Source organism: Corylus avellana, chromosome ca1, assembly GCF_901000735.1.
Source record: "Corylus avellana chromosome ca1, CavTom2PMs-1.0".
In the NCBI taxonomy this organism is placed as follows: Eukaryota; Viridiplantae; Streptophyta; class Magnoliopsida; order Fagales; family Betulaceae; genus Corylus; species Corylus avellana.
This window is the reverse complement of record NC_081541.1, coordinates 10,851,917-10,878,705: the sequence shown is the minus strand read 5'-3', so window position 1 is coordinate 10,878,705 and position 26,789 is coordinate 10,851,917. Positions and strand designations below refer to the sequence as shown.

General features: G+C 37.9%; 4 protein-coding genes across 4 annotated transcripts; 1 reads left to right on the top strand and 3 right to left on the bottom strand.

The window, feature by feature from the left end:
- Positions 1-166: 166 nt before the first annotated feature.
- On the bottom strand, positions 167-3,520 carry LOC132168197 (guanylate kinase 3, chloroplastic-like). The gene is made up of 2 exons (XM_059579317.1): positions 2,496-3,520; positions 167-525 (listed from the first exon to the last, which is right to left on the bottom strand). The coding sequence occupies exon 1, from the start codon at positions 3,355-3,357 to the stop codon at positions 2,503-2,505; it is 855 nt and encodes a 284-aa protein (XP_059435300.1). The 5' UTR covers positions 3,358-3,520; the 3' UTR covers positions 167-525; positions 2,496-2,502.
- A 1,728-nt stretch (positions 3,521-5,248) lies between these two features.
- LOC132182307 (BTB/POZ and MATH domain-containing protein 2-like) lies at positions 5,249-10,688 on the top strand. Its single transcript, XM_059595515.1, has 4 exons — positions 5,249-5,947; positions 7,240-7,588; positions 9,335-9,611; positions 10,368-10,688. The coding sequence occupies exons 1-4, from the start codon at positions 5,529-5,531 to the stop codon at positions 10,547-10,549; spliced, it is 1,227 nt and encodes a 408-aa protein (XP_059451498.1). The 5' UTR covers positions 5,249-5,528; the 3' UTR covers positions 10,550-10,688.
- Positions 10,689-12,201: 1,513 nt separating this feature from the next.
- Positions 12,202-13,489, bottom strand: LOC132179799 (probable CCR4-associated factor 1 homolog 9). The gene is made up of 2 exons (XM_059592613.1): positions 12,532-13,489; positions 12,202-12,271 (listed from the first exon to the last, which is right to left on the bottom strand). The coding sequence occupies exons 1-2, from the start codon at positions 13,461-13,463 to the stop codon at positions 12,202-12,204; spliced, it is 1,002 nt and encodes a 333-aa protein (XP_059448596.1). The 5' UTR covers positions 13,464-13,489.
- Positions 13,490-15,557: 2,068 nt separating this feature from the next.
- On the bottom strand, positions 15,558-24,015 carry LOC132179550 (mitogen-activated protein kinase 16). Its single transcript, XM_059592293.1, has 10 exons — positions 23,214-24,015; positions 21,604-22,012; positions 21,302-21,429; positions 21,105-21,164; positions 18,917-19,066; positions 18,635-18,790; positions 18,343-18,554; positions 16,852-16,953; positions 16,587-16,747; positions 15,558-16,376 (listed from the first exon to the last, which is right to left on the bottom strand). The coding sequence occupies exons 1-10, from the start codon at positions 23,235-23,237 to the stop codon at positions 16,111-16,113; spliced, it is 1,668 nt and encodes a 555-aa protein (XP_059448276.1). The 5' UTR covers positions 23,238-24,015; the 3' UTR covers positions 15,558-16,110.
- Positions 24,016-26,789: the final 2,774 nt, after the last annotated feature.

The following is a 26,789-nucleotide window of genomic DNA, read 5'->3' as shown; positions in this document are numbered from 1 at the left end:
CAGAAGTTTCCTTAAAAAGTTAATATAGTTGGTCACCTCACCTGTTGGTTTCTTCAACATGTTCTATGCAACGCCTGTGTGTACTGTTGATTTCAGGCCAAGCCTATCTATTGAAGAAAATTAAGAATGTTAATAGACATTGAGCTAAATAAATTAAAACAATGGGTTGTAACAAGTTCTTGCAAATAGGTGCAATATCAAATTGTCACATAAAATCTCTTGCACCTTTCAAAAGCTTCTCCTACTTGTACACGTACCATAATGAAACTGAAAACATCTAAAATGAAAATTTCCTCCTCTTTTTTTTTTTTTTTTTCTCAATATAAAGGAATATTCATATTTGATTAACATTGGGGAATAAATCATCCATTTCTCCTCTCCATTTTTGGCTTCTTCTCATGATTGAGACTTGCACAACTATCATACTAAGCCACCAAAGCCAAATAATAAAAAAAATTAAAATTTAATTCCCATGCCAGCCACTGAATTTGCAAGTTCCTCTTCATACAGCCATAATCATTCTACCTACAAGAAAAACACAAACAATAAGAAATATATATATATATTCAGAAACAACTGCAAAACGTCAAGACAAGTCGAGAAATGATGAATTTTTAAGCACTGCTATGCTCCTTAAACGTGTCGTGACATTAGAATTGGCCCATACCTGTAAAGATCATGCAAAAGGTTTCTTGGTCAAGCTACATGACATAAAATTTAATGCATGCCAAGCGTTTGAGGGAATGTTCTAGAGGCTACCACAAGTCCCAATGGTTCCACAAATGTAACTCCCATTCATTTAGGACCATCAAACTATACCCCTAATAATAAGTGAGAATCTCATTTGTATAAAGCAATCAAGAGATCCCTCCATAAATTATATAAAGGGTAGGCTTTAAGGACAGTGTAAAAAGCTGGCATCTATCAAAGTAAGAAGAGTGTTCTGTCCTCTTCATCTTTCAGTATTCTTCTCTCTAGAGCTCTCTTTCTTTAGAGTCAGGCTGAGTTAGTCGAATATAAAGTGGAGAACGGAAAATTCCAAACCCGGGAAATAAGGAACAGTTTATATAGATCTAAAAGCACAACATGTGGCAACAAGAAAAACTTTGTTTCTCTCTTGTGTGTCTCTGGGACAACTAAGAATTTATCACACTCTCCATCAATTCATCTCTTTCTTTCTTCTTTGACCTTTGGACTTCAAAGAAAATAAAAAAGATGGTGAGCCTTGAAGATTTGAAGGCGATTGTCCTGCCCTAAAGGGGTCCTTCAACAAAATCCAGGATGAGAACAGAGCTACAACTGAAAAGGAAGACATGCTAGATTAGTTGCTGTGCAGTGGAGGATAGAACTGATCAACAGACAAGAAATCCTGACAACACCACTACCAACCTAAAACTGATTGACATTCCCTTGTGCGGACATGTCAAAAATAAAAAATAAAAAAACTGATTGACATTGATTAATTATGATGGTCCGGCACCGCAATGTGGTTTTGAATGCCGCGAAACTGATGCCTCTCTGGTCGAGAGTTGATTCTGTGTGTCAGCAGTCCGACAAAGCCCAACCAAACTTATGTCAATTAAAACCCCAACAATTTTCCTTTCCCTTTTTGAAAACTTAGCAGTTGGCCAATCCTAGCCTCTCTCTTCAGACCCTTGCACTCCATCAACTACCACATCTGCAGTCAAACCCAAACCCAACACCTGCACCCTACACCAGCCATATTAGCCCTGAACCCACGTATCCCAACCTTGACCAGCCACACATGGACTAGGACCAAAGCCCGTGATCACCACCAAGCCCCTAGCCCACTATGAAACCACCCCACTGAGACCCAAAACAACCCGTCACAATCAACAAAACTCTCAAACCATCCCTATCCACCATGAAAGCACCACTTGCAGCCGTCAAACCCCAAGACCACTACTGGTTGACGATCCAAACACCCCAAAAGCTGCCAATCATCAGCTTGAACCCTACAAACACATCCAACAGTCTCTGTGTCAATCCTTCTGGCTCAATTCTCCGGAGAACACTGACTGAGTAAAACATTGAACTGAGGAAGGACACAATCACGAACTATTAATGCTTGGATCCGCCACCCAACTGCCGTATGTGTTCCTTCTCACTTTTTCTCTTGTTTTTTACTCTCTTCTTTCTCTTGATTTTCTATTTTTCGGGTTTTAATTGGGATCCAGAATGAGGTTAAAGGCCTTAACGAGCAAAGCTAGAAGGTCTAATGGGCGACTTTTGTTTTTACCTACATAAAAAACACCTCGCTGCACATAATGTGATAGGCTGAATGGCTACTTGAGCTCTTAAGGGACTCCCATCCGGCACAGCAATCCATATACTCCAGCCAACAAGCATAACTCACAACCACACCACTCTAAACCCTAAATTCCACTCACTAACCTCCAAAACATAACTCCTACTCAAATCAAACAACAAAACCACAGTTTCATGTCACTCAAAACCTCACACAAATAGCATACCTCGCCGCTATATCACAGCGCCACGCTGCCGCACCTTCGCCTTCTCGGCGTCGATGATCGCCTCCACAAGCCGCACCGCCCTCTCGAGCTCCCCGTCCCTGTTCACCACCACGTAGTCGAAGTTCCTCACGTGCGTCACCTCCTCTCTCGCCGTGGCGATCCGAACCAGCAGCTCCTCCCGGCTCTCCGTCCGCCTCTCCACCAGCCTCTCAACCATCGCCGCCTCGCTCTCCGCCATCACGAACACGAACACAGCCGAGTTCCCCAAAATCCTCCTCAGCGTTCTGGCGCCCTGGATATCCACTCTCAAAACGACGTCGCACCCCCTCGCCATGTACTCCCGCACCTGCCGCCTCGGAATTCCCTTGTACTCGCCGTACACCAGCGCGTACTCCAACAACTCGTCATTCTGCACCATTCTGAGGAACTCTTCCTTGGACACGAAGTAGTAGTCCTCGCCGTCGACCTCGCCGGGTCGCCTGGCCCGGCTCGTGGCAGTGACGACGAAGTGAAGGTTTTGACGGACCTCTCTCAGCCGTTTGATGACGGCGTCCTTGCCGACCCCGCTGGGCCCGCTGATCACCACGATTAACGGGCCCGGGCTCGGCGTGATGGGCTCGGAGCTGAACGCGGAGCCCAGCGAGGTCTCCAGGGCCCGGACGAGCTCGGCCCGGTCGGCCTTGTCGACGGAAGGGATGGGGACGGAGGGCGGGCGTGACATTTGGGACATAGGAGAGGAGAGGCGAAGAGGGGCGTAGGAGATATTTGGGAGGAAAATGTTTTTGGGACAGGGGTAGGAGAGAGGATTAGGGAATCTCAAGGGGAAGAGAGACGTGGAGGAGGAAAGGAGTCTGCGGAACATGGAGGGTGGTGGTGAGTGCACTATAAAGAGGTGGGGTGGCGGAGCATGGAATCGGAACCTTGAGAGGGAGTGGGAGGATCTGAGTGAGTGAGGGGGTTTTTTGGTGTTTTGGATTTCGAATTTGGATTGGGGGTTTTGGTGTTTTGGGTGAGACCCCCACAATATGACGCTCTGTGACCAACGGTATGCCACGATAACCCTTTCCAATTGTACATTCTTCTTTTTTTTCTTTTTTTTTTCCTCTCTTTTTAAAGATGATTCTTTCTAGCCTTTTGTGGTTTTTTAAATTGTAATATATTTGATCTAAACCCATACGCGGATTAGTCGACTAATTTCTCAAATCAAGAATCATAAAGAAATGTTTTAAAGAGGTAGTTCATTCGGTTGGGACTATGCTTACTGAAGCGAAAATTATTAGTTCGAATCTTCATCTCACCTCTTGTATAAACATATCCAAAAAAATAAAAATCATAAAGAAATGCGATTAGCAAGTGATAACATGATAACACCAGTAACACATAAAAAAAGTTATTTTATAGTATTGAATTATTAAGTTAGTTCATTTCAGTTCTCTATATTCTCTCTCTTCAAAAACCCATAGTTTTCCTCCTACGGTCCTCATGAGAGGAGGGAGCCTTGGCTCCTTCCTCCTCCTCCTCCTCTCCCTCATGCCCTCTTCCTCTTCCTTTTCCTCTTCATATCCTTCTCACCTCTTTTGAGGCCAAACCCGTCTCTTTGGAGGCCCTATCTGCCTTTTTGGAAGCCCTATCTTACACTTTAGTTGTTTTTTCTTCTTCCAATAATCGCATCGCTCACTCCTCCACTGTAAATCCATCGTTCACCGGCGTCATCGACGGCTCCCAGCAACAAATCGGCTCCCTTCTTGGAAATTTTGGGTTTGATTTTTTCAAAATCAGATCTATGCTTTTCAGGAAGTCATCACCATACACACACCCCTCCACTGTGTTCCTAGGTGCCGTCGCTTCTGTCTGCCACCAGAACCGCCCTCATACAACGTCCACGCGCTGGAGCGTGACTAACACACGCCAGCGAGTGGATCTCACTCGCAGGCGCGTGCAGCTCACACGCCACCTTCTCAAGTGCTACACCTCCAGTGCTCCGCCTTATCGACCTTCGCCTCTGCCTCCGATGCACCTCCATCGTTCGATGCAACTTGTGTCTAGTTTGTTCTGGGTTTTATTTTTTGTTGTCTCTGTACTGATAGGCTTTGAATCGTTCTCCATTAGTGTCTTTTTTGTTTTTGTTGTGGCTATCCTTCGGGTGTGTTGCAACGGTTCTCTTGGGTGCATCATTTATGGTGCATCTTTACAAACCATCTTTATTGGTGGTCAATTTTCTTGGTCTTCGTACCAAGAAAGCATAGGCCCACATCATTTATTTGATGCATTACCCTTTTTTTTTTTTTACTCATTCTAATGGGGTCGTTTTGGGGCTTATTGTTGGGTTGCCCAATCCTTTGTTGTTGTTAGTTGTTCTCTTGTTTTATCTAAAAAAAAAAAAAAAAAGTTTATGGGTTAAATACTTTTGACCTAATGTGGTTTAATAACTTTATTTTTTATTCTTTTAGTTAAGTTTTCAATTTGTAAAGTATAATTTACCCCGAGTATGACTAAAAGCAAAGACGGTACTTTAATCAATTTCCCGTTAAAAAAGTAAACAAAAATCCGCTTTGGCTATTCTTATTTTGTCCGCCTCTCTTTTTTTACACTTTTTGAACGGAAATATCATATATGTTTTTGGTCATAACCTGTCATCATAATTACATTAATTCATAATTATATACATAAAATAAAATAAAATAATGTTGCTTAGTAAACTGGTAAAGGAAGAAATGAAAAGAAAAAGACAGTAATTTTATAAGGATCCGTGTCTGCAGAGTCCCCTTGCAAATTGCTCTAAACAATTTGGAGCATTTTGTTGGATGGATATCCTAATTTCCAAGCCAGCCCTCTACTCCGTTAAATAAATATAAATATATATATGTATAGATAGGATAGGAGTCAGGAGATATCATCAACCCACTGACACACAACACGAAAGTCGAGAATTATCAAAATTGAAATTTACGCTCTCTAGCTAACGCAAATTTTTGTTTTTGTTTTTTTTGTTTCGAAAAATCAAAATTCAAAACCGGACTCGCAGCTCAGTTGATGGGCACAATCGAACCACGAAGAGAATTCGTGGCTACCAAACCCACCTCGGCATCGTCGTCAACGGGCACCGCCTCGACCTCGCACTCCGAGACCGTGAATGGGACGCACGAGTTCAAGATCAAGGGCTACTCCCTGGCCAAGGGCATGGGGATCGGCAGGTACATCACCTCCGAAACCTTCGCCGTGGGGGGATACGCCTGGGCGATCTACTTCTACCCGGACGGCAAGAGCGCCGAGGACAACGCCGCATACGTCTCGCTCTTCGTCGCGCTCGCCAGCGAGGGCACCGACGTCCGGGCGCTCTTCGAGCTCTCGCTCCTGGACCAGAGCGGCAGGGACAACCACAAGGTCCACAGCCATTTCAATCGCAGGCTCGACGGCGGGCCCTACGCCCTCAAGTATCGAGGGAGCATGTGGTACGTTTGATTTTGATGAAAGGGTTCTTGGAAGTGCTTTTCTTCATTCCTGCTATTCTCGAATTTATCACTTTCTTTGGGGTTTTTCTTTTTCTTTTTTTTTTTTCTTTTTTTTTTTTTGTGGGTTTCTGCAATTCAAGTTTCTTGTTGATTGATGACATGGGTTCTGAAAGTGCTTTTCTTTATTGGTATTATGGTCGAATTTTTCTTTTATTGGTTTCTTTGGGTTTTTTGGTTGATGCAATTGCAATATCTTGTTGATTGATGAAATGGGTATTAAGTTTGGTTGTTGGCTTTTGCATTAATAGACCAAGAAATGTGATTGAGAAAGGAAAAAAAAATGAATGAACGTGGTTCATTTGAGTTCTTGATTTTCTTTATTAAACTAAATTACTCTCAAGTGTCTCTAAGTATCAACGGTTACAGGTTCAAAAGGATTTATGTTAAATAAAATTTTGTATTCAAGAGTTTGACATTTCACCTCATTCATGGCCATTTTGGTTTGAAAATTTTGCTTGTTCCAGAATTAGGATATCGTGAACTCTGTATAAATAAGTAATAGATAAATAAAATAAAATGAAGTAAAAAAATATTTGTATGGTAGCTAGTTTCAATAATCGAGAGTGACAAGCACTGGAATTGAAAGACAAAATAGTGGACAGATAAATGAAATTCCAATAGAGGGTTGAGGATTGGAAACCAAGGGGGCCATTGTATTATTATCTTGGATGAAATGCTAAAATTCGAGGAATCTGTCCTTAGATGAAGTTAATGGGCTGGATATATAGATTCTATGAGCTACTGCATGCTGAATTTTTTGGAGGGTGCCACAGTTTGTGGGCTTGAAGGACTTAGGGGCACCTGAAGATTTGGAACTCAAAATATAGGAGCCACTCCTAGACCAGCAGAATCAGATGAACGAGCTAAAAGTACTATCCTCTTTATGATATTTAGTTTTTGGTAAGTGCTCTCCAATAAGTCCTCAGGCATAATAGATGCTCTCAACTTTGCATATGTGTCCATGCATTAATTCTTATGTTCACCAAAAGTAGATCGCGACGACATTTGTAGTGACCTGTTAACTGTATAAGAAAGCAGCATCTACTGAGGGTAATGCATTAATATTCTGTCGGACTTGCAGAATCTCTTGGAGCAAATTGTTCTGTTCATCTTGTCATCGTGGGCAATACCAGTCTGGTATCCCTATTCTTGGTACAAATTTTCGTTAGTTTCACAAAAATTTCACTGGTTGTCAAACAGAATTAAATAGGTTCTGCTGTTGGATTTTGCAGGGGTTACAAACGCTTCTTCAAGAGAACTCTTCTGGAGACATCAGACTACCTCAAAGATGATTGTCTCATAATTCACTGTTGTGTTGGTGTCGTTAGGTCGCACACAGAGGGGCCTAAGATTTACTCTATAGCAGTTTCACCATCTGATGTTGGTCAGCATTTTGGGAAGCTTTTAGAAAGTGGAAAGGGAGCTGATGTGACTTTTGAAGTTGATGGGGAAATATTTGCCACTCACAAGTTAGTGCTTGCAGCACGCTCACCTGTGTTCAGGGCACAACTTTTTGGTCCAATGAAGGATCAAAACAGTCAGTCCATTAAAGTTGAAGATATGATGGCTCCAGTTTTTAAGGTCTCTCTCTCTCTCTCTCTCTAACCTCATGTTCATTTTACACTTATCAATTAACAATAGATCAGCCATCTAGCATAAATCAGATTGTTCAGAAGCAAATGTGGTTACTAGTTGTCAACCTAATAGGACAAGCCTAATTGGTTTTGTTGTCCCTACTTATCATGTAGATAACCACATTCATTTTGTGGTTGTTTCTTTTTGTTCTTTTTTCCTGCAATATTTGTAATTGTATCATTATAACACAAATGCTGTGCACTTTGTTCTATTCTCTAAAATTGGTGGTACGTATGCTAATCAAGTCAATTATGGGAAGGCAGTAAGAGAACTGATCATTCTTAGTCGCAAAATATTTTGACATGCAATCGTTTTTTCTTATTGCTTATTTACTATTTGGTGCATATATGTTTGTTGTTCTCAAACAACTGTCGGTCCTAATTTGCTTAGTTTTTATGATTTTCTTGATTTTTTTTCTCTTTCTAGTTAGGTGTTTCTCTTATATACTTCTTGTGTATCTGGATTGTGCCTTTTCATTTTTAACAATATTTTGATTACTCATGAAAAAAAAAAAAAAAAAATCACTATAAGGGGATGGGTGGGAACAAAGCAATCGGGATGTGCACAAAAGGGTACTTGAAAAATAAAAGGAAGAGCAAGGAGAAAAAAAAATTCTTACTGTAGAAAAAATCAATAAAACCCACAAAGGAGCATGAATCTGCCAAAGAAGGTTGGACTAAAATCCCTGATAACAAGGCTCAAGAAATCCCATTATAATGCCCTTAACGTGGTGCTCTTTTTCCTGAAACACCCTGCCGTATCTCAACTTTTCCGCATTTTTGTTGAGCATCAAACGGCCTGGAAACGACCTAAGCATTATGTGTGAATCACGAATGCCATTGTGGGAGGTTCCAGGAAAACTAGTTTCATATATTGTGTTGTGTTTTTTCTTGCTGCTGAAACCATGAAATTTATGAAATAATTTGTTTATATGTTTATTCTGTATTTAATGAAAGCATTGTGCAAATTTTTATGGACAATATTTGCGTACAGATGTTTTGGTGATGAATGCACATGTTCTAAAACTTCGTCTAGCTTCTGTTCTTCAGAGTTTATAATGATGAGTTATTTATCTAGTATGAGATTGTCTTCAGCAATTCAGCATGTTGTAAGGTTCTTAGGAAGAGGTACCTTTGTTCGTTATTTGCCTTGTTTGGTGAGTAATTGCAATTCCATACAGGAGGATTACATACATATACATGAATATACATCTGGAATTTTCTTCTAAGGCGCTGATCCTGTATGGCAATCTTGATGCTTCTCTTCCTGACTGTTATATTTGCATTAGTCCATAACTTGTACAAGTTGGTGGCAGTTAGAAGGGAATTAGATGAGTCTTTATTGTTTGTGAAACTCCAATTGGACACAGGATTTCATGGCTCCATTTACCTTACTGAAAATGGAAATGGAGTTGGAGCAAAGATAAAGCAGATCAAAGTGATAAGATGCCTGACTCTGCTTCCGTTTTACCCCCTCATGCACTCATGTTTCACCATATATGTGACCAAGCATATTATCTTTTAAGTTAGCACTGGTAACTAATTGTTTTCCATAGGGTTCTGCCTGTAAGCTAAAAAACATTTGGATGGTTTCCATAAAGGTTCAGTTGATTCTCTAAAGTATTCCAATGCAAATAGAAAAGCTTGCCTGAAAATGATTGTTCTCTTTTATTTGTGGGTTGAATGCTTGCAGGTGTTACTTCATTTCATATACTGGGATGCCCTACCAGACATGCAAGAGCTTTTTGGTCTAAACTCTACATGGGCTTCTACTTCGATGGCTCAACATCTGCTCGCAGCAGCAGACCTATATGCCCTTGATAGGCTCAGATTGCTCTGTGAGGCTAAACTTTGTGAGAATGTTGCCATAAACACTGTTGCAACAACACTGGCCTTGGCGGAGCAGCACCATTGCTTCCAACTGAAAAATGTTTGTCTCAGATTCATTTCATTGCCTGAAAATTTAAGAGGTAGACTTTTCAGCACAACCTCTCGTCCAACATGCTGTTCCATAGTTCTATAGGAAATGACATGTTGAGATCTAGATTTAACTAATTAAACCATATAGGCTCCTCACATTAAAATATTTTGGAAATCAAGGTCAGTGCCCGACATGTAAGCAAGAGAAGCCTTATTCTACATTTTGCATGGGCAATATGGTTCTAGAAGCAGAGGTTCCTGTATAAGGACATGTTATGAGATTGGGTAGCGATGTTTGATACTCTCTGTTCTGCTGTAATTATTATCACTTGTTCTTTTAGTTGGTTGGCATCTACAAAAGCATTCTGTGTATGCAAGTTATTTGACACCTGTTTTTTACTATATTCCCTCATTTATTTCGTGAATGTGGGTTCTGTTGTGGGGAATTTTGTGCATGGTGTATTAAAAATTAAAATTGTAAGAAATTGGCCTTGAACAACAGCCAATGTTTTGAATGTCATATACAAAGTTGGTCAAGTGTTAGCCATCTGATAATGTGACATGACTTTCAAATCTTTCAATTGTTGTTTTGACTACCATTTTAACTGCCATATGCTAGAAACCAGGCGATAAGAGATTAGGTTCTTATTACTCAAAACGAACATCTCTGATCATTCATGATTGAACTTCAGGAAACAGTTGTGCTTGGGGATTAATTTAGTCAGTTTTTTCATATGTTTTCATTGTTTACCCCGTTTTCTTTATGAATACATAGTTTGTGACATATGGTGAATTTATGTTTTCAGCTGTGATGCAAACAGAAGGGTTTGAATATTTGAAGGAAAGCTGCCCATCTGTCCTCGCGGAATTATTGCAATATGTGGCCAAGATTGGCAAGCATTCTGCCAAGGCTCTTGCCTATCATAATGAGTCCTACCTAGATGGGAGTGATGTGAATGGAAGGCGGGTGAAACCAAGGTTATACTGATCTAGGATTGACTGTTAGGACAACCTTTTGCTGCAAGAATAAGAAAAGATTTTGTTAGAATCATGCCATTTTCGGATTGTAGTAACAATTACTGATTTCTGTGGGAAAATAAATAAATAAATTTGATATTAGTGGTTCATTTGGTTGTTAGGTAATATTGTGTAATATATAGGTCGAGTAGTTTTCTGCCATATATTCTGTGCGCGGTCACAATGCGGTTGAGAATGTTGTAGCTGCAGCTCTCTGACAGATACTATTTATAGGACATAAATGTACCCCAAACTGAAAATATCTGATCAGATACTATTGTAGTGAAAAGGAAGAGTTAAAACAGCTGTTAAGTATATTAAAAAAAACACATGTTTGAAGGACACTTGGCGATTCATTAGATTAGTTGAAGGAAATTTCCACCAACCAATCTAATAAATTGCCTACGGTCATTTTGACATGTGAAAAGGAATATTGGGGAGGAAAAGGAATATTGGAGTGGTGTTCTTCTGGTTTGGGAGGAAGGGGGGAGGTGTTTCTGTGTTTGGTTTCATGCGAAATTTGGGTAGAGCTTTGTGGCTTGATTTTTTTTTTTTTATTATTATTATTTTTGGGTTTCTTTCTTTTGACAGAAAATGGGTATTGAAATAAGTTTTTGGGTTTAAATTTCTATTGAGGGTTTTTTCTCTATTGACCGGCCTAGGTTGGTGTTCTCGAAGATTTGGGTTGTTCGTAAATTGAACCCAGTTTTGAGGTCCAGTCTTCTCCATATTTAGCATGCTCTTCTTCATCATCCATTGCAAGATTTAAAACTGTAACGCAGCTTTTTCCAATGCCCACTTTAACAGCTTCAATGGTAATTTATCAGAACGTATATCAAAGAGAGAAGAGAGATGAACAGTTGTGTTTGGGTGAGAGACTCTTGGACTCTGTATTTGGGGTGAGAAAAAGAGCTTTTCCAGTCAAAAGTGCTGCAAAGATGCAGCCAATGCTCCATATATCTATTGCTAGTGTTGAGCGCATACATATATGTGTATCATATTTGGAGGGAAAGGAACAACATTAGGCATGGAAATCAGGTGCATACTGAGGAGCAAATTATTCATCTAATTAATTTTTTGGGAATTGAAGTTCGATCCATAATCATGTGTAGAAGATCGAGGATTTCCGAGAAACAAAGATAATGAAGAGGTTTGTAGTAGATGGAATTTGCTGGAGATCGAGTATATTTGGTGTTTTGAGTGTTTTCTTCTTGTTTTTAGTGGCTGTCTGTTTTCTGGTATAGCAGTAAGCCTCGGTGTTTCTGTTGATTTGTGTTGGTTTTGGTTTGTAAAACAACATGCGTTGGATTAAACTAAAACATTACTTAAACAAAAACAAAGCAACTCCAAACTATATTATATAATCACAAGAAATAGGGCTGGTGAAGAACTGATTAATAATAATAAGAGTAATAGAACAGCAAACCATATATATCCTAACAGTAGCAATTAATGTTGTTCCTCTCTTCGTCTCCTCAGGAGCCTTGTCAATCTAATCAAAGGCAACAGCCTTTGCTTTACCTTCTTTGGTACTTAATAACACCAATCTAATTGTTTTAGTAACCCCAAAATCTCAGATGATTCTAATATTAATACTAAAGTGATCAGACATATAAAAGTTCACTAATAAACCTCTGCAATTGCAGCAGTTAGATCAACATGCCCGATGGTTCCCACATTTACATGGGGCTTTCTGTAATAGAAACATCAAGGAAAGCACAATTATAATTCAGGTTGCTAAATCGGCCTAACAGATATAAAAATTCGAGGAAATGAATTAGAGCTTCCACATCCTGCTCAAATTACTGCCATAGCATTACTATGTTTCAATAATAAACTCAATACTAAAACTTGTTCCATTTCAACAACCAAAAAAATCAGATTTACAATAGTTGTGAAGAATCCTATACATTGTCTTCTGTCTAAGAGAGGAAACCTCAAATTGAATATAACATGCCATCGCTGACCGAGACAAACATAGATCTTTGGTACAACTGTTGATTGCATCCTCGGGTTTGGTAGAACTGGTTGCATCCTCTTAGAGATTGGAAACCGTTGCTTTTTGGTGCAGCCAAACTCCCAACGTCAATTTCTAGACTGTATAAAATCAACCGAAAATTTATCCAAGCCCTACCGAAGAAATAAAGGTCCTTTAATTTTATCATGGTCTGCAAGGTTAGCAGACTATCAGAACCCGCCTGATGAGTTTTCCCAGCTACACGGAGAACCCCAAGAGTGTGCGCTACCTTCTCCAAACCCCCATACAGCCCATCACACGACTTGATCATGTGTTTGATATCAAACACCTTGTACCCAAAGAAGTATACCACCAAACGCATAAACTCCATGAGGTCAGACGGCAGTTCTCGCCGAGTCAAGATTTTGATTAAGTAGCCAAAATCATATGCGCCGTGGAATGTGACCCAAGCGATTTTCGAATTCCGCAACAGGCCAGAGTTGAAGAGTAGCCTCCCAAACTCGTTACAATCGATACCCTTTTCTCGGTTTTTGATGAAATCAATTCCCTGCCGCTCCAGTAATTGAATGGACTCCGAATTGTGAAGATCGTTTTTCTTGTCGAAGCCTTTGAAGTTGAACTCCCACACATAGCAAGAGTCCCCGTTGGGATCCGAGAGAGCGAGACCCAACTGGATGATCTTAGTGGCATCCACGTTGCGCTTCATCTGCAGGTAAGTCTCAGCAGGAGAGAGAAGGGAGTGGTGGCGGCTGGCGGCAGGGAAGACAAAGCCGGGGAACTCAGTGTCGAAGGCGGCGAAACGATGATGGGGGAGAGCCTGGAGAGCTCTTGTGATTTCGGAGAATTCCTGCTTGAGGTTGTCTTGCCAGACTTCACGAACCACCATCGGACGCGGAGGAGGAGCCATTTCAATTTGCACGCCTAGCTTGGACCGAAACAGATTAAGTTGATTTGTAATTGTATCATTTCCCCCGAGTTTCTATCTTTTATAGGCAAACAAATACCACCGCCTTAGGATTTCTAGCTTAAGGCGGTGGCATTTATTTATTTAATTATTATTTTTTTTTTAGAAAAAGGCGTTGGGCATTTATTTATTTAATTATTATTATTTTTTTAGAAAAAGGCGTTGGGATTTGCCTAAGGACCAAATATATAATTTTTTAATATATATATATTGGGTTGCAATAATGTTTTATATGATTTGTAACTCAATATAAATTTCGGCTCCATTTACTTCGACGTAAAATAGTTTCAAGAAAATGATTTCGGCATTTTACGGTGTTTATTTCGACGTAAAATAGTGGTTAACGAAAAATATTTTCCTTTCGATCGAAAATTCTTTTTTAATTTTTGGAAAATGGTTTACGGTTTTGAAAACCGTGAACCATTTTCTGACTGTGAGCATCTTGACCTTGCCAAGACCCGCCTAGAACCTCGTCGGGACTTGACCGAGACTCACCTAGGACCGCCCCAGGACCTGCCCGGGACCTGACCGGACTTAGGATTGAGCTTCAGTTTTATATGATGATCCCCTACATTTTAATGTACTAATTGTGTTGTTGATGATCCCCTACATTTGAACTTCAGTTTTAATGTACTTTGTATAAAAAAAAAAAAAATTAACTTTGAAATGGAACCTACTAGTTGAGTAGAGGCATATTTTTAATATTATTGGTCTCATACATGTTATATTTCAATACAAATAAAACTCATAATTATAAACATTGCGGAAAAAAATACAAGCAAAATATACAAATAAAATTTTATCAATGCAAAATAAAACAAAATCTTTTCACTCAATTGGTGTGATACCTATTATGTTTCAATATAAATTATACAATTAAACTCATAATTATGAACGTTTGAAAAATATATATATATACATAGTAAAATAAATAAAATCTTTTTTATGAAGACAAAATAAAATAAAATCTTTCACTACCATTTTTTCTTTTTTAAAAAATACCAAAAACAAAAGGACCAAAAATAAATATTATTGCTTCAAACATTTTTTTCATTTTTTATTTTTTAGTTTATAAATTACAAAAGAAGGCAAAAGTTGGACTTTTGTTGGGCAAAATAGTTGGGCCTTTAGCATTTCCCCAATAATGAAATAAATTTTTGCCTTATATTTCTTTCAAAAGCCGAAAAAATCACTTTTCGAAAATGCATGAAAGTTGAAAATTTGACAAATCGCACAATCGAAAAAAAAAAAAAACTATAAAATATTCAAATGAAAAAAAAAAACCTAACTAACAATTTTAATAAACAAAACATAAACATACTCAAATTCAAATCCGTGTTTATTACATAGAACCTTTCTCGTAAAACTAACGTGCATAAAAATAATGAATTCATAGCTACAAAAAATCTATACATAAAAACACAAACATACATCAAATTACAAAATTTAGATTAAATAGAAACCTTTATGTGAATCAACATCAAATTCAACCTCCACAAAATCACAAAAAAAAAAAGACTGGTGTCACAAATTCAATTTTATATTTACAAAATTGTATTTGTAAATATAAAATCACATTAAGAACTTTGTATTGTTGTTTTACAATTTTTTTTAAACACAAAGATACATCCAAGCAATGAAACTTTACATTAAATTGAAACTCTAAACATTTAAACATATTGCTCCACGCAATATGTTATGCTCTCGAGCCTAGGGCATTGGTTGAACATATTGCTCCACGCAAACCAAATTCTGCATGTGTTTTTGCTTTGGAAGATAATTAGAAAGCTTAATATCTCTCTATGCACTGTTGCATAAGCTCCGAGCAGAATGCACAAAATTCACTGGAAGTTCTTTTCAATTGCTCTTAACAACCCAGTTACTCGTCTGGTTCATTACTTTTAAGTCATGGCCAGCATCTTACCAAAACTCTCAATTTGCTAAAATCTTAGAGTTGAAATTGCCCAATATATCATCGTTAAGGTTCTACAAAGAAACCTCTTCCAAATTCTAACTGCAATAAAACCTAACAGGATATCCAGAAATCTAACAGGAAGATTTACAATTACTTATCATATGAAAAATCCCAGCTTTCAGTTAGTTATTCCAACAAATTTTCCTGCTCAAATGTCTAAAAGAGATCATCGTTTGGATACAACCAATATTACAATTAAGGAGAAGAACCCTCCAACACCCCCTCACCCCCACCCAAAAAAAAAAAAAAGGAGAGAAATTTCTTAAATTTTACAGAAAATGAGAACCAAAATAAAATAAAATAAAATAATTAAAAAAAAAAAAAATGGGTCAGATCAGTAGTTTAGTAGTTTTGACTGCACCTCATTCATGACTACATGCATCTTATGCTATCTCAGTTATTTATGAATCAGAGAGTAGGGTCAAGGACTTAAAAATATTGATGCAAATTGCAACTTGTAGCAGCCACTTCAGCAGCAAATATTGATGCAAATTGCAACTTGTAGCAGCCACTTCAGCAGCAAAAGTAGCAGACTGAGATTTCTAACCTTGAACGCAGTTGGCTAATATTAAACAGGCTGAGATCGATCGGCCCAAAATAAACACTATGTAATCATTACCAGTGACCTCCAGATCCACCTTGAGCAGCAGTTACTTTCCTTCCCAGGTATTGAGGCTTTGGCTGCAGCCCATTAGAACTTTCAACCATATCATCTTCTCCCCTCTCATTCTTACTGTTCGGGTTTCTTCTTGGATATTGAGTTGTACCAGCTGGATTTCTAACCATCCTCCGCTGTTCGAGAGCCTCTGCTGCTGCTGCCGCCCCACAATTGTTGTAACGCAACACTGAACTAACGACTTTCCCAGGCCTTGCGGCAACTCCTGCAGGTTAATTAATTCATAATCAGAGTTAATACTACACCATGTACTAACAAGCATTTGTCAACCATGGGAGAACAAGAATGTAGGGTGTTGCCAAAATATTAATTAGCTCACACACTTGGATAACACCATTATACTAAAACGAGAGAGAACAAGGAAATCATAACAAAAAGATGTAAATCATTAAGTAATCAGATACAAAATACACACCTTGGATACTTGGAGGAACTTGTAGAGGAAGCCGTGGCATAGGGATCCCACAACTCCTGTCCATATGAGGCTTCTCAGTTTCTCTGATGCGACACTTGGAGAGATCATCTGTGACCTCTGCTGAATTCTGTGCTGAGTTATCCGAATATAACACACATGCCCTGCAGCACTACCCTTTTATCAGCAGACTAAACAATGTAAAAATATGGATAGCAGGCAGCTCAACATGGTAGCACAACTAAAATACTTGCTAAAATAAAAGCACCTGGGTAATGATGCATGCTGCCTCTCAGGTGGTGTAACAATACCACCTTTTCCATAATGTTCCTCAAGATAAGCAAATTGCTTCTTAAAATGGTCAACAGCACTGCATGAAGGGAAAATAAATTCTTCAAATTGAATTTAGGCCATCAAGTGAATTCGACCAAGCTTTAAAAGATTCTGAGGTTAGTTTGGTCGCGTGGCTTTTTAGGATTCAGATTGGCCTTGGAGGCCCTGACCTAAACATTCTTTTTTTTTTTTTGATGCATTCCATACCAATGGATCTATTATCTATCCCACACTCATCAAACCAGATAACAATTTAGCACACCTAACATTCCATAGTATATCTAATTTCTCAAAATCAAACAACACCGGGATACTAAAAGCATACACATTCTAATTCTAAAGGCAGAACCCTAGTACATTTAACCATTAAACATTAAGCAAAAAAACAGTACCCAAACTGCTCAAATGGGTTCAAGAAGAGCATATCCTTCATGGCTGTAGGCAAATAGCATATGTACCCGCTGTCATGCTTATGCATGGTTCAATAGGTCACAATGTATGCTTCACATAAGTTACTGCTGGCTAAGTTTGGTTTGAAGAAGTATTGATTTCACATATATCATAGACAGTAAAAATTTTGTAGCTCCTCAGTTTTTTCTTTTTTTCCTTTTCCTTTTTTTCTTTTCTCTTTCTGGCCAAATATAAGAACTGTTCACTTGAACGGTTAGCATTAACAGCTATAATAGTGTTGAGGGTTCAGATTATAAGTTCCAAAAAGTGAAGCTTCTTGGAGTCGAAAGTGCAAGTGCACCGTTGGCAAAAGTCTAGTGCAGTGGATCAGGCTGTCAAAGACAAATACATAGGTTTGAGTCTTGAGAGCAGCCATTTCATGAAAAAGGGCTGACGGGTTAGACCGTATCCCAGGACCCAACTCTTGTGGAACCAACCTCAGGTATTGGCTTCCCAAGTGTGGAAAGCTTTAAGTCATGTAGAATGCTTAAACAGGTCAAAAGGAGAATGGAAATCTATATAGCAAGATGAAATTAAACCTGATGTCTAGTGCAGAACATATGCCACTAAATAGACTGGAAAAAGATAAATAGTTGGGAATTGGGATTGGTCTGAGTGATTACTAAAGTTTTCTCTATTCAGACATCTAAGAAAGAAGGTTCCTATTCTGAATGGAATTAATGGTATATCAAACAATCAATGCACTGGCATTCAAGACTACATGAAGTCAAAAAACATGTCCCAAAACATTTGCGAAGTCTGACAAGAATGTAAGCAAAGAAATAGAAAACCTGGAATACCAACAAAAATTTCCATGTTGAGCATCAACATGGATATATGAAATTGGTGTTTGAGATCAAAAAATAAGGGTCAGTGTGCAGATCTTGACCCTATACCCCAAAGTCAGCTTCCGAACTTAAGTGGCCAGAGATAGAGGTTCGTACTAAAAAAGGTATTGAATTTTATATAAGAATACCTTGGATACATGAATCCTGTTGGCTCTGCTCCCTCCAGGAACTCTTTCAGCATCTTTGGATGATACTCCAGAATCTCTCGATATATAAGCTCTCGTACGTCTTCCTTGGTTATCCTTCGTCTCTCAAATTCAAATTCCATCTTGGTAACTGGTTGAGCAGAAGGTTCCCTTTCAACCTTGGCCAAGCCCTTAAAATATGTATCAGCAAGAGCCTGACAACATGAACACAATATGTCACCTCAGAAGAGAATACATATTGTAAAAAGTAAGATGAAGAGGCAGAAATATTTACCTCTTCAGCTGTAGGTCGATCCTTGGGTTCAAATGCCAGCATTCTTTCTAATAAACGAAGTGCAAGTGGATCTGCATTTGGGAACTTCTGGGAAAAAGGAATTGGCTTCTTCTTCCTCATGCTGCTCAAGTATCTTCGAGCCTTCTCGTTGCGCACCTGTCCATATAACACCATAAGTTCAGCAAAAATAATCATTGCTTGGGTGAGGAAAGCAACAAAACAATGGTGCATAATAACATACTCAAATCCATGTAAAGAACAAGTTAATCACAGGAAACATACCCTGGCAATGGCTTCAGCAGATGGCGTTCCCAACAGATCAGTCATAAGATCTAATTGATGGACTACATTTTTTCCAGGAAAAAGAGCTTTTCCAGTCAAAAGTTCTGCAAAGATGCAGCCAATGCTCCATATATCTATTGCTGGGGTATACTGAAAACAAAACACAATATGTCAAGGTATAACCAGGAAAGGAGATTAAAACTGAAATTTATAATAGCAATGAAACCATCAACTTAAAAGCAACTATTTTATGGCACAAAAGGAACCAAAAATAAGATGATTTCCAGGAATTGGTCAAACTGAATAATTCTTCACAACCCTTGGAAAAACACAGCTATGCAGTCATTGAGGGAATATTGGAATGCTTTGCACAGATTTTCTAGAGTTATTGCCTCAACAAATGGGAACTCAGGTGTGCTTTTTTTTTTTTTTAATAAGTAATAACCAGTCTTATTGAAAGCTTAAAAGCGCCTCAAAGTACATCGGGAGTATACAATAAGATCACCTAACTAGAAAGGCAAAAGCGAACAAGAAAATCATCGTAACTAATCGACACCGGAAAGACATGCGCCACAGTCCAAAGGTACAATGTATGAAAGCAAGAGGATAATGTCTTCCAAGGACCCCTCCAAGTCCTCAAAACACCTATTATTTATCTCCCTCCATAAACACCAAAAAAAGCAAGTAGGCACCATCTTCCAAACCGCAGCACTCCCCTTCCTCCCTGAAGACCACCAACAAGCAAGCAAATCGGAAACCCGTCTCGGCATCACCCAAGACAACCCAAACCGACCAAAAAAGGCACTCCACAAAGCATAAGCTACCTCGCAATGAAGAAGAAGATCCACCGTCTCCTCAGTCCTCTTACACATACAACACTTGTTCGTCACAATCACATGTTGCTTCCTTAGGTTGTCTAGGGTCAGAATTTTGCCCAAAGCCGCCGACCATAGTAAGAAGATCGCCCTTGGAGGAGCTTGTGTACGCCACACACTCTTCCAAGGGAATCGCCTCCCTTCAATACATGCCAAGGAAGCAAAGAGAAGCTTGACCTTGAAACGGCCTCTTTTGGAGGAGATCCACCACAACCTATCTTCACACCCTCGTCTCACTCGGGCAGAATGCAACACCTAGTAAAAAAGAGGCAAAAACATCCACCTCCCAATCATGAGTCTCTCTAAAAAAACTAACATTCCACTGATTAGAGCCACCCAGCACCTCCAAATGAGCCGCAACTGAGGTGTCCTTCACACAAGCAATACTGAATAAACCAAGGAAAGCTATCTTAAGAGCCGTATCTCCACACCACAAATCATGCCAGAAGCAAACCCTAGTCCCATCCCCCAAGGTGTCCTTCTCATTGGTTATTTAAGTTAATGGTTCCGTTACATTTGTAAAGCAAGTTTACTAGTCTTACCATCCTTCCAACATCATTCACATTTTCAAATCCTCAATTCTTCTATACCCAATCTTTTCAAACACATGCCATGTACCCAATTGCTGGATACTTTCAACACTTCTAACGCGGTCTTGTTTCCAATAATCACATGTAAAATGGATATTCCACGTAGATACACACCCACTCACACATGCACTGGGTGTTGAGCCTGGGGGGTTGAAGAGAGAGGCTATGCTATTGCTTGGGCTAATAATGTAACAACCTGCCCAGCCTATAGCACATACATCCAATATGCACAGGCATAACAACCTGGTGTTAAACCACATGAAATATCTGCTAAACAATTACTTTCAAGCTAACTAAAGGCAAGCTTCAAGCCAGGCACAGCTTTGACCTTTGAGAAAACAAAGCTGGGCATCTGCTCATTTACAAGCATGAATGCCTGGCCCACCAAATTGTAACTCGTTCCTGTAGGATTGCAAATGTAATCACATCCCTGTAGGATTGGCTATCTCTTAAAAGTGTTCCAAATCTACTGATTACCTAAGTCAAAGAGGGAAGAAAAAAAAAATGGCTGCAACAAAGTCCAATACAGAGTAGCAGCAACCCAAGTTGGAAAGAGAGAAAAAAGAGGATGAAATGATGAACAAAAAATATTTGACATACAAACTTAAAAAATACTAAAGGATGGTAATGACTCCACAATTGTAACAGAAAAAGAATCACAAATCTGACGAAAAATCAGGCAGGCAACTTCAAGCAAAAGTTAAGTGCTAGTAATTCTTGCACCTTTGAAAAAAAGGATCCACACAGTTCAGGAGCCCTGTACCAACGCGTTGCAACGTAGTCCTGCAACCCCAAGAATTCTAAAAATCAATTCTAGGCATACTGGCTAAGAACCATCACTTTGAGAATATCATGCATATTAACCTCCACAAGCCCAATTAAAGAAAAATCATAACAGATAATTGGAAAAAAAGAATTACCGTCCAGAATATAGCAGTCGGTGTATCATTAAAAGCTACTCTTGCGAGACCAAAGTCACAGACTTTGAGTTTGCAGTCAGCATTTGCTAAGATATTTTTGGGTTTTAGATCCCGATGAAAGACATTTGCTACAAGACAATTAAACAATAAAAAGAAAAAAATCAGTCCTGGAATGGTAATAATACAAGTTCGCGACTAGTGTATGTTATAAACATTCCTACATATGCTTATATCCAAAATGTAACTACACTAGAAAGATGTAGCTAATAAAATTTCTACAGTTAAAATTATAAGATTATAACCTGTGTGTATGTACTTCAAGCCACGAAGAAGCTGATAAAGAAAAAACTGATAATGTTCTGGCGTCAAATCATCATTTGCTTTAATAACCTGGTGTAAATCAGATTCCATGAGTTCGAACACAACATATATATCTTTGAATTCCCTCCTGGAAGGAGGCAACAGGATGTGCTTGATCTCCACAATGTCTGGATGACGCAGGAGTCTAAGAAGTTTAATCTCACGAAGGATGCGAGTGGCATCTGACACATGTTCAAATATGTCATTTATTTTCTTAATTGCAACCTTTTCTCCAGTATGTGTGTCATATGCAGAGCAAACAACACCATAGCTTCCTTTACCAATTACTTCCTCAATTCGGTACCTGCTCCCCTCACCATATTCCGTGAAAAAGTCTACATCTGCCGATGACTGCATCACCACATTAAATCATGCAATTCTATCAACACGATACCCTGAGTGGCACTACAAAATGGAGTTTATATGATATGAAACATAATTCGATTAAAATATATCTCTTCTAAAATGTAGTTTACAACCAGATTTTTTGTATGCATAGTATCAACAAGATTATGATACTTTTACTTATCAAAAAAAAAAAAAGATTTTACACTGATAGTCCACATAATAGTCATCAGATTTGATTACACAATAACTATTTTGGCATCCCGCATTATCTAAGGCTTTATTTATTGTTTAACTTGAAAACATGATGTAATGCAAGGGGTCGGTGGAAATATTTGGCCCTGCAAGTTCTCTTTTACCAAATAGATTACAAGAGTTCATAACAAAACAATAAAAATGCTTCATAAATCAACCTAGAAGAGAATGTCTGACGTTTTTCATCTATTCATGCAGAATGCAAAAAAAATAATAATAATAATAAAAAGAAATAAAATAAAATAATGGGATAGTGGTGTGGTATATAGTACTACTAAAAATAAAAAGAGTCAATCGCAGTGGTTCTCGCAATAAGTGCAAGAAATTAGCGTTTTGCATCAAACAGAAATTCAAGGGCCAAAGGTCACTTCAAGAACCGACAGAAATGAAGAGGAAGAGGGAGAGGGAGAGGGAGAGGACAGGAACATCAAACTAGAGATTTGCTTATTTCCTGGCCCAAAAATAAAAAATGTAAGTCGGATACGTTACGCGAAAATCAAGATATGTTAACCTCTCACACCAGACTAACAGTTTCTATCTCCAAACTAAAATGAAAAAAAAAAAACAATTAACATAACATCACATCACATAAAAAAAAACCACGCAATGTTCACATGACAAGAGTATTCTAGTGGGACCTCCCACAGGATTCCAATGGGGACATAGCATCTAGCATAGCAGTCGACAAATGTTCATCCCATCCAGACACAGGGAAGCATACAAAAAGTCCAGTACAATTGGAACACAGCAAATTAGAGGACCATGGTGATTACATAAGAGAAAATAAAAATTATTATCAAAAGTGAGCTATTTCATTCCAATACGAATGAAATATCAGGCAATACAGGAGTATTTCTTGAGTCTTGAATACCCACTTTATCTTAAACCAATAACATAAGCCAATATATACAAACATATGCAAACATATATATACCAGAAATGAGTAGATTACCTTTCTTCTCTGATCGGGCTGCATCTTAGCAACAAAGCATTAAAACCCTTCAAGGAATAAACCAATAGGTGCAATCCAAGGCCTTGACTTCACACTCAAAACCCAGATCAAAAAATCAAAAGCTAAATCAAATTTCACCGAAATTTCAATGACCCAGAAGCCGAAATCACCTCATTAAATCAAACTGGCACTACAACGTCTAGATCAACGGCAAACAGTTAATAAAAAAAAGAAGAAGTAAAAACTAGAGCTCAAAAGGCAAATCCAATTGAGTCTTGCAGCAAAGATTGCATCTTTAAATGATGAACACAGGAATAAAATACTTATTTTGTTAGTCCAACTGAATCTAATGTAGAAGGAAGGAAACAAACATTCAATGACCAAGAAACTTGGCGGAAGTCTCTAAATGTAGCTGGAGATGAAGAGGTTACAGATCACAAGGTGAAGTGTGATGGTCCTCAAGACTTAGCGAGATTAAAAGTAAAAAAGTGAAAAAAGAATATCTTTATTGCATCAGATATGGCGATAATCTCTAGCGTGTTGAGGAAACATATAATATATAGATAGATATATAAGAGGAAAGTTTATGGGTTTCCAGAGCATTAAACTTTCGTGCTGAAAAGCAGGAATGGAAGTGGCAGATTGCTTTGCGGTTTGGAACAGAAAACTCTGATTGAAAGTGCTTTTGGATCCCAGTAGAGAGAGAGAGAGAGAGAGAGAGAGAGAATGGAAAATGGAAAATTTCAGAGAAAAGTACTTCCAAGTTGAAGGTTTTCGCCTTTCGGAGCACAGAGAGAGAAAGAGAACAAGAAGGGACGAAATGAGAATTATTTAATTATATAAAGTAATTAAGATATAACAAGAATCAGACAAACTAATTAATTAAGCGTGGGATTGGACCGGATGCATTATCACTCGGGGTCCTGAAAATACCTCTTTGCCACTCATTCTTGACCAATTTTACCAAATATATATATATATATATATATATATAACAAAAGAAAAAAAAAATTATTTATTCATTTTTGACACATTTCATAAATTGGACATAAAACTAAAGAGTTGGGGTTGAGAAGTCAAATCTGTTTAACTAAATAAGTTGAATTAAAGTTGACATATATAATATTATACTCATGTCTCGACATGATCCAAATCCAAAATTCAACATAATGGCTGACAATTTAACATAACTTACACATGGATCAAGTACAAAATTAGAAGGTTATAGTTAAAAAGTTTGACCTATTTAATTAAATAGGTCGAGTTAAAATTAACTTATATAATCTTATACCTATAATTTGACATGACATGAATTGGACATGCAAACATGAATTGACACCCCTACTTGGCGCTTTAAGTTTTTAAGGACATATATTTCTTACAAATTGGATTGTAATAGGGTTTTTCCAATCATTTCATGTGTTAATAGAAAAATAAAATTCCTACAACTTAATTAATAGGAAATATATATATTGGGAGTAACTGATATGGGATGGAAGTAAAAGAATTTGGGTTAATTTGACAAAAAGGAGTAAAAGTAAAAGTGTCTTATTAGCCTCAAGCCACTGTCCTGATTATTACTAAACTAAAAATAATTTAATATTATTAATAAATTAATTGATATTGACACATAATGCGTTAGAGCACAAAGGTTGATTTATGGAGAAGTAGTTTTCATTACTAAATAATGATTGGATTAATAGATAATGATTTTATGACACTAGGTTGTCGTTTTACTATCAAAATATTATTTATATTTTAATTTGTTATCGTTGTTTTGTAGTTGTTCTTATTGCTATGCTCCATCATATTTAATTCGAAACAAAGACCTTCATAGTTGATAGAATAAGATTCTTTCCAGTCCAAAATGGACTAGAGTATATTTAGTTCATGATTAGATTTTTTTTAAAAAAAAAATCCTAAAGTCACAAATAGGATATTTGTCTACTAACTAAAAATAATAATAATATATTATTTTAGATTTAAATAAAAATAAATAATAAAATATTAATGGGTGGCTAGGGGTGGCCAGACCACCAGTTTGGGGCTGGGTTGGCTTCGGCCACCCCATGACCACCCCCAATGGCCAATTTTTTTTTAAAAAATAATAATTTGTTTGGTCATTGGGGGTGGCCAGACCACCCCTGTTAGGCCTGGGGGTGGCTTCGGCCACCCCATGGCCTTTGGAGGTGGTTCGACCACCCCCAAGGGCCAAACTTATTTTATTTATTTTTTTCTTGAGGGTGTCCAGACCACCCCCAAAGGCCATGGGGTGGCTTCGGCCACCCCAGACCGCCGGTCTAGGGTGGTCCGACCACCCCCAATGAGGTAGCCGGTCACCCCTTAATATTTTATTATTTTATTATTTATTTTTATTTAAATCTAAAATAATATTTTATTATTATTTTTAGTTAGTGAACAGGTGTCCTATTTGTGGCTCTAGGATTTCTAAGGAGAAATTCTAGTCATGAACTAGATATTCTTCTGTCCATTTTGAACAAGAGAGGATCTTATTCCATAGTTGATAGTTCCACTTCCACCGTGTATTGCGATTATTTTATTTTATATATATATATTTTTTTTTGAACTTTTTGGGTCTGCCTCGTGATGCTTATAGTTTCTTGGTTTCTCCCTATCCACATCGTAAATTGCTATGCAGAGAATGTTAATTTAATGCAAGGGTCCTATTGTAATTTAATTTCAAAAATTTGTTGACCGGGCTATTAGTAATTTAAATAGTAAATGTGAAAGAGTATTTATAAGACGCACATGCTTGAATAAAGAGGTAGGTTGCCTAATAACTACTTAAAAGCTGTTCAGACATATTTATTGTTCAAATTACTAGTAAGCCCGAAAATAAAACTATGGAGAATCTATATCCAATTTAGTAGCTAAAAAATAGTGATTACCTAATAAAGTTAGATCTCAATAAGGCAAGTGGGTTCTATAAAGAAGGCGGCTGTCCCAAAAACTGTCGAGAATCTATATCCAATTTACTTGGTTTGAAAACAGTGTTTACCCAATACAGTTAGATCTCAATCGGACAAGTGAGTTTTATAGGAACTCTCTCATATTTATTGTCCAAATTATTAAACACATAACAAAAACTGGGGAGAATTTATATCCAATTAAATTGGTTAAAAAGAGTGTTTATCCAATGAAGCTAGATCTCAAAGGATACACTGTTCATTGAATTCCATGATCGCATGCATGTGCACCACATGGGATCTTGAGAATCTTTGATTAAATTTGTTACTATAAAATATGCTACAATTCTATCCAGCCTTATCATGCAAAATTCAATGGATCATCGGTGATAATGTTAGGTTTATTACTTATGGGAAATGCTAGGTGCTCTTTTAGTGTTCTCCAGGTGTCTTCTGATGTCCTCGCAATTGTGATCTGGTTTTTAAAACTACCAATAGATTAAAAGTCAATATCATGATATTTTTGTACAATTTTTGGATTTGTGAAATGGTTGTTTTCAATACAAACTCTAAAACACTAAACTCCCATCTTTTTCTTTACCATCTTTAAATAAAAGATTTTGGAGTGGGATTTTGAGGTTATAATAGC

What these genes read in the sequence shown, in the direction of transcription:
- LOC132168197 (XM_059579317.1), bottom strand. Translation starts at nt 3,357, where the DNA reads ATGTTCCGCAGACTCCTTTCCTCCTCCACGTCTCTCTTCCCCTTGAGA.
- LOC132182307 (XM_059595515.1), top strand. Translation starts at nt 5,529, where the DNA reads ATGGGCACAATCGAACCACGAAGAGAATTCGTGGCTACCAAACCCACC. An exon ending in TGATGGCTCCAGTTTTTAAG is followed by an intron (nt 7,589 to 9,334) that starts GTCTCTCTCTCT and finishes GAATGCTTGCAG; the next exon opens with GTGTTACTTCATTTCATATA. An exon ending in ATTGCCTGAAAATTTAAGAG is followed by an intron (nt 9,612 to 10,367) that starts GTAGACTTTTCA and finishes TTATGTTTTCAG; the next exon opens with CTGTGATGCAAACAGAAGGG.
- LOC132179799 (XM_059592613.1), bottom strand. Translation starts at nt 13,463, where the DNA reads ATGGCTCCTCCTCCGCGTCCGATGGTGGTTCGTGAAGTCTGGCAAGAC. An exon ending in GTCTCGGTCAGCGATGGCAT is followed by an intron (nt 12,272 to 12,531) that starts GTTATATTCAAT and finishes TTTCTATTACAG; the next exon opens with AAAGCCCCATGTAAATGTGG.
- LOC132179550 (XM_059592293.1), bottom strand. Translation starts at nt 23,237, where the DNA reads ATGCAGCCCGATCAGAGAAGAAAG. An exon ending in AGCCCGATCAGAGAAGAAAG is followed by an intron (nt 22,013 to 23,213) that starts GTAATCTACTCA and finishes GTGGTGATGCAG; the next exon opens with TCATCGGCAGATGTAGACTT. An exon ending in ATCGACCTACAGCTGAAGAG is followed by an intron (nt 18,555 to 18,634) that starts GTAAATATTTCT and finishes TCATGTTGTCAG; the next exon opens with GCTCTTGCTGATACATATTT.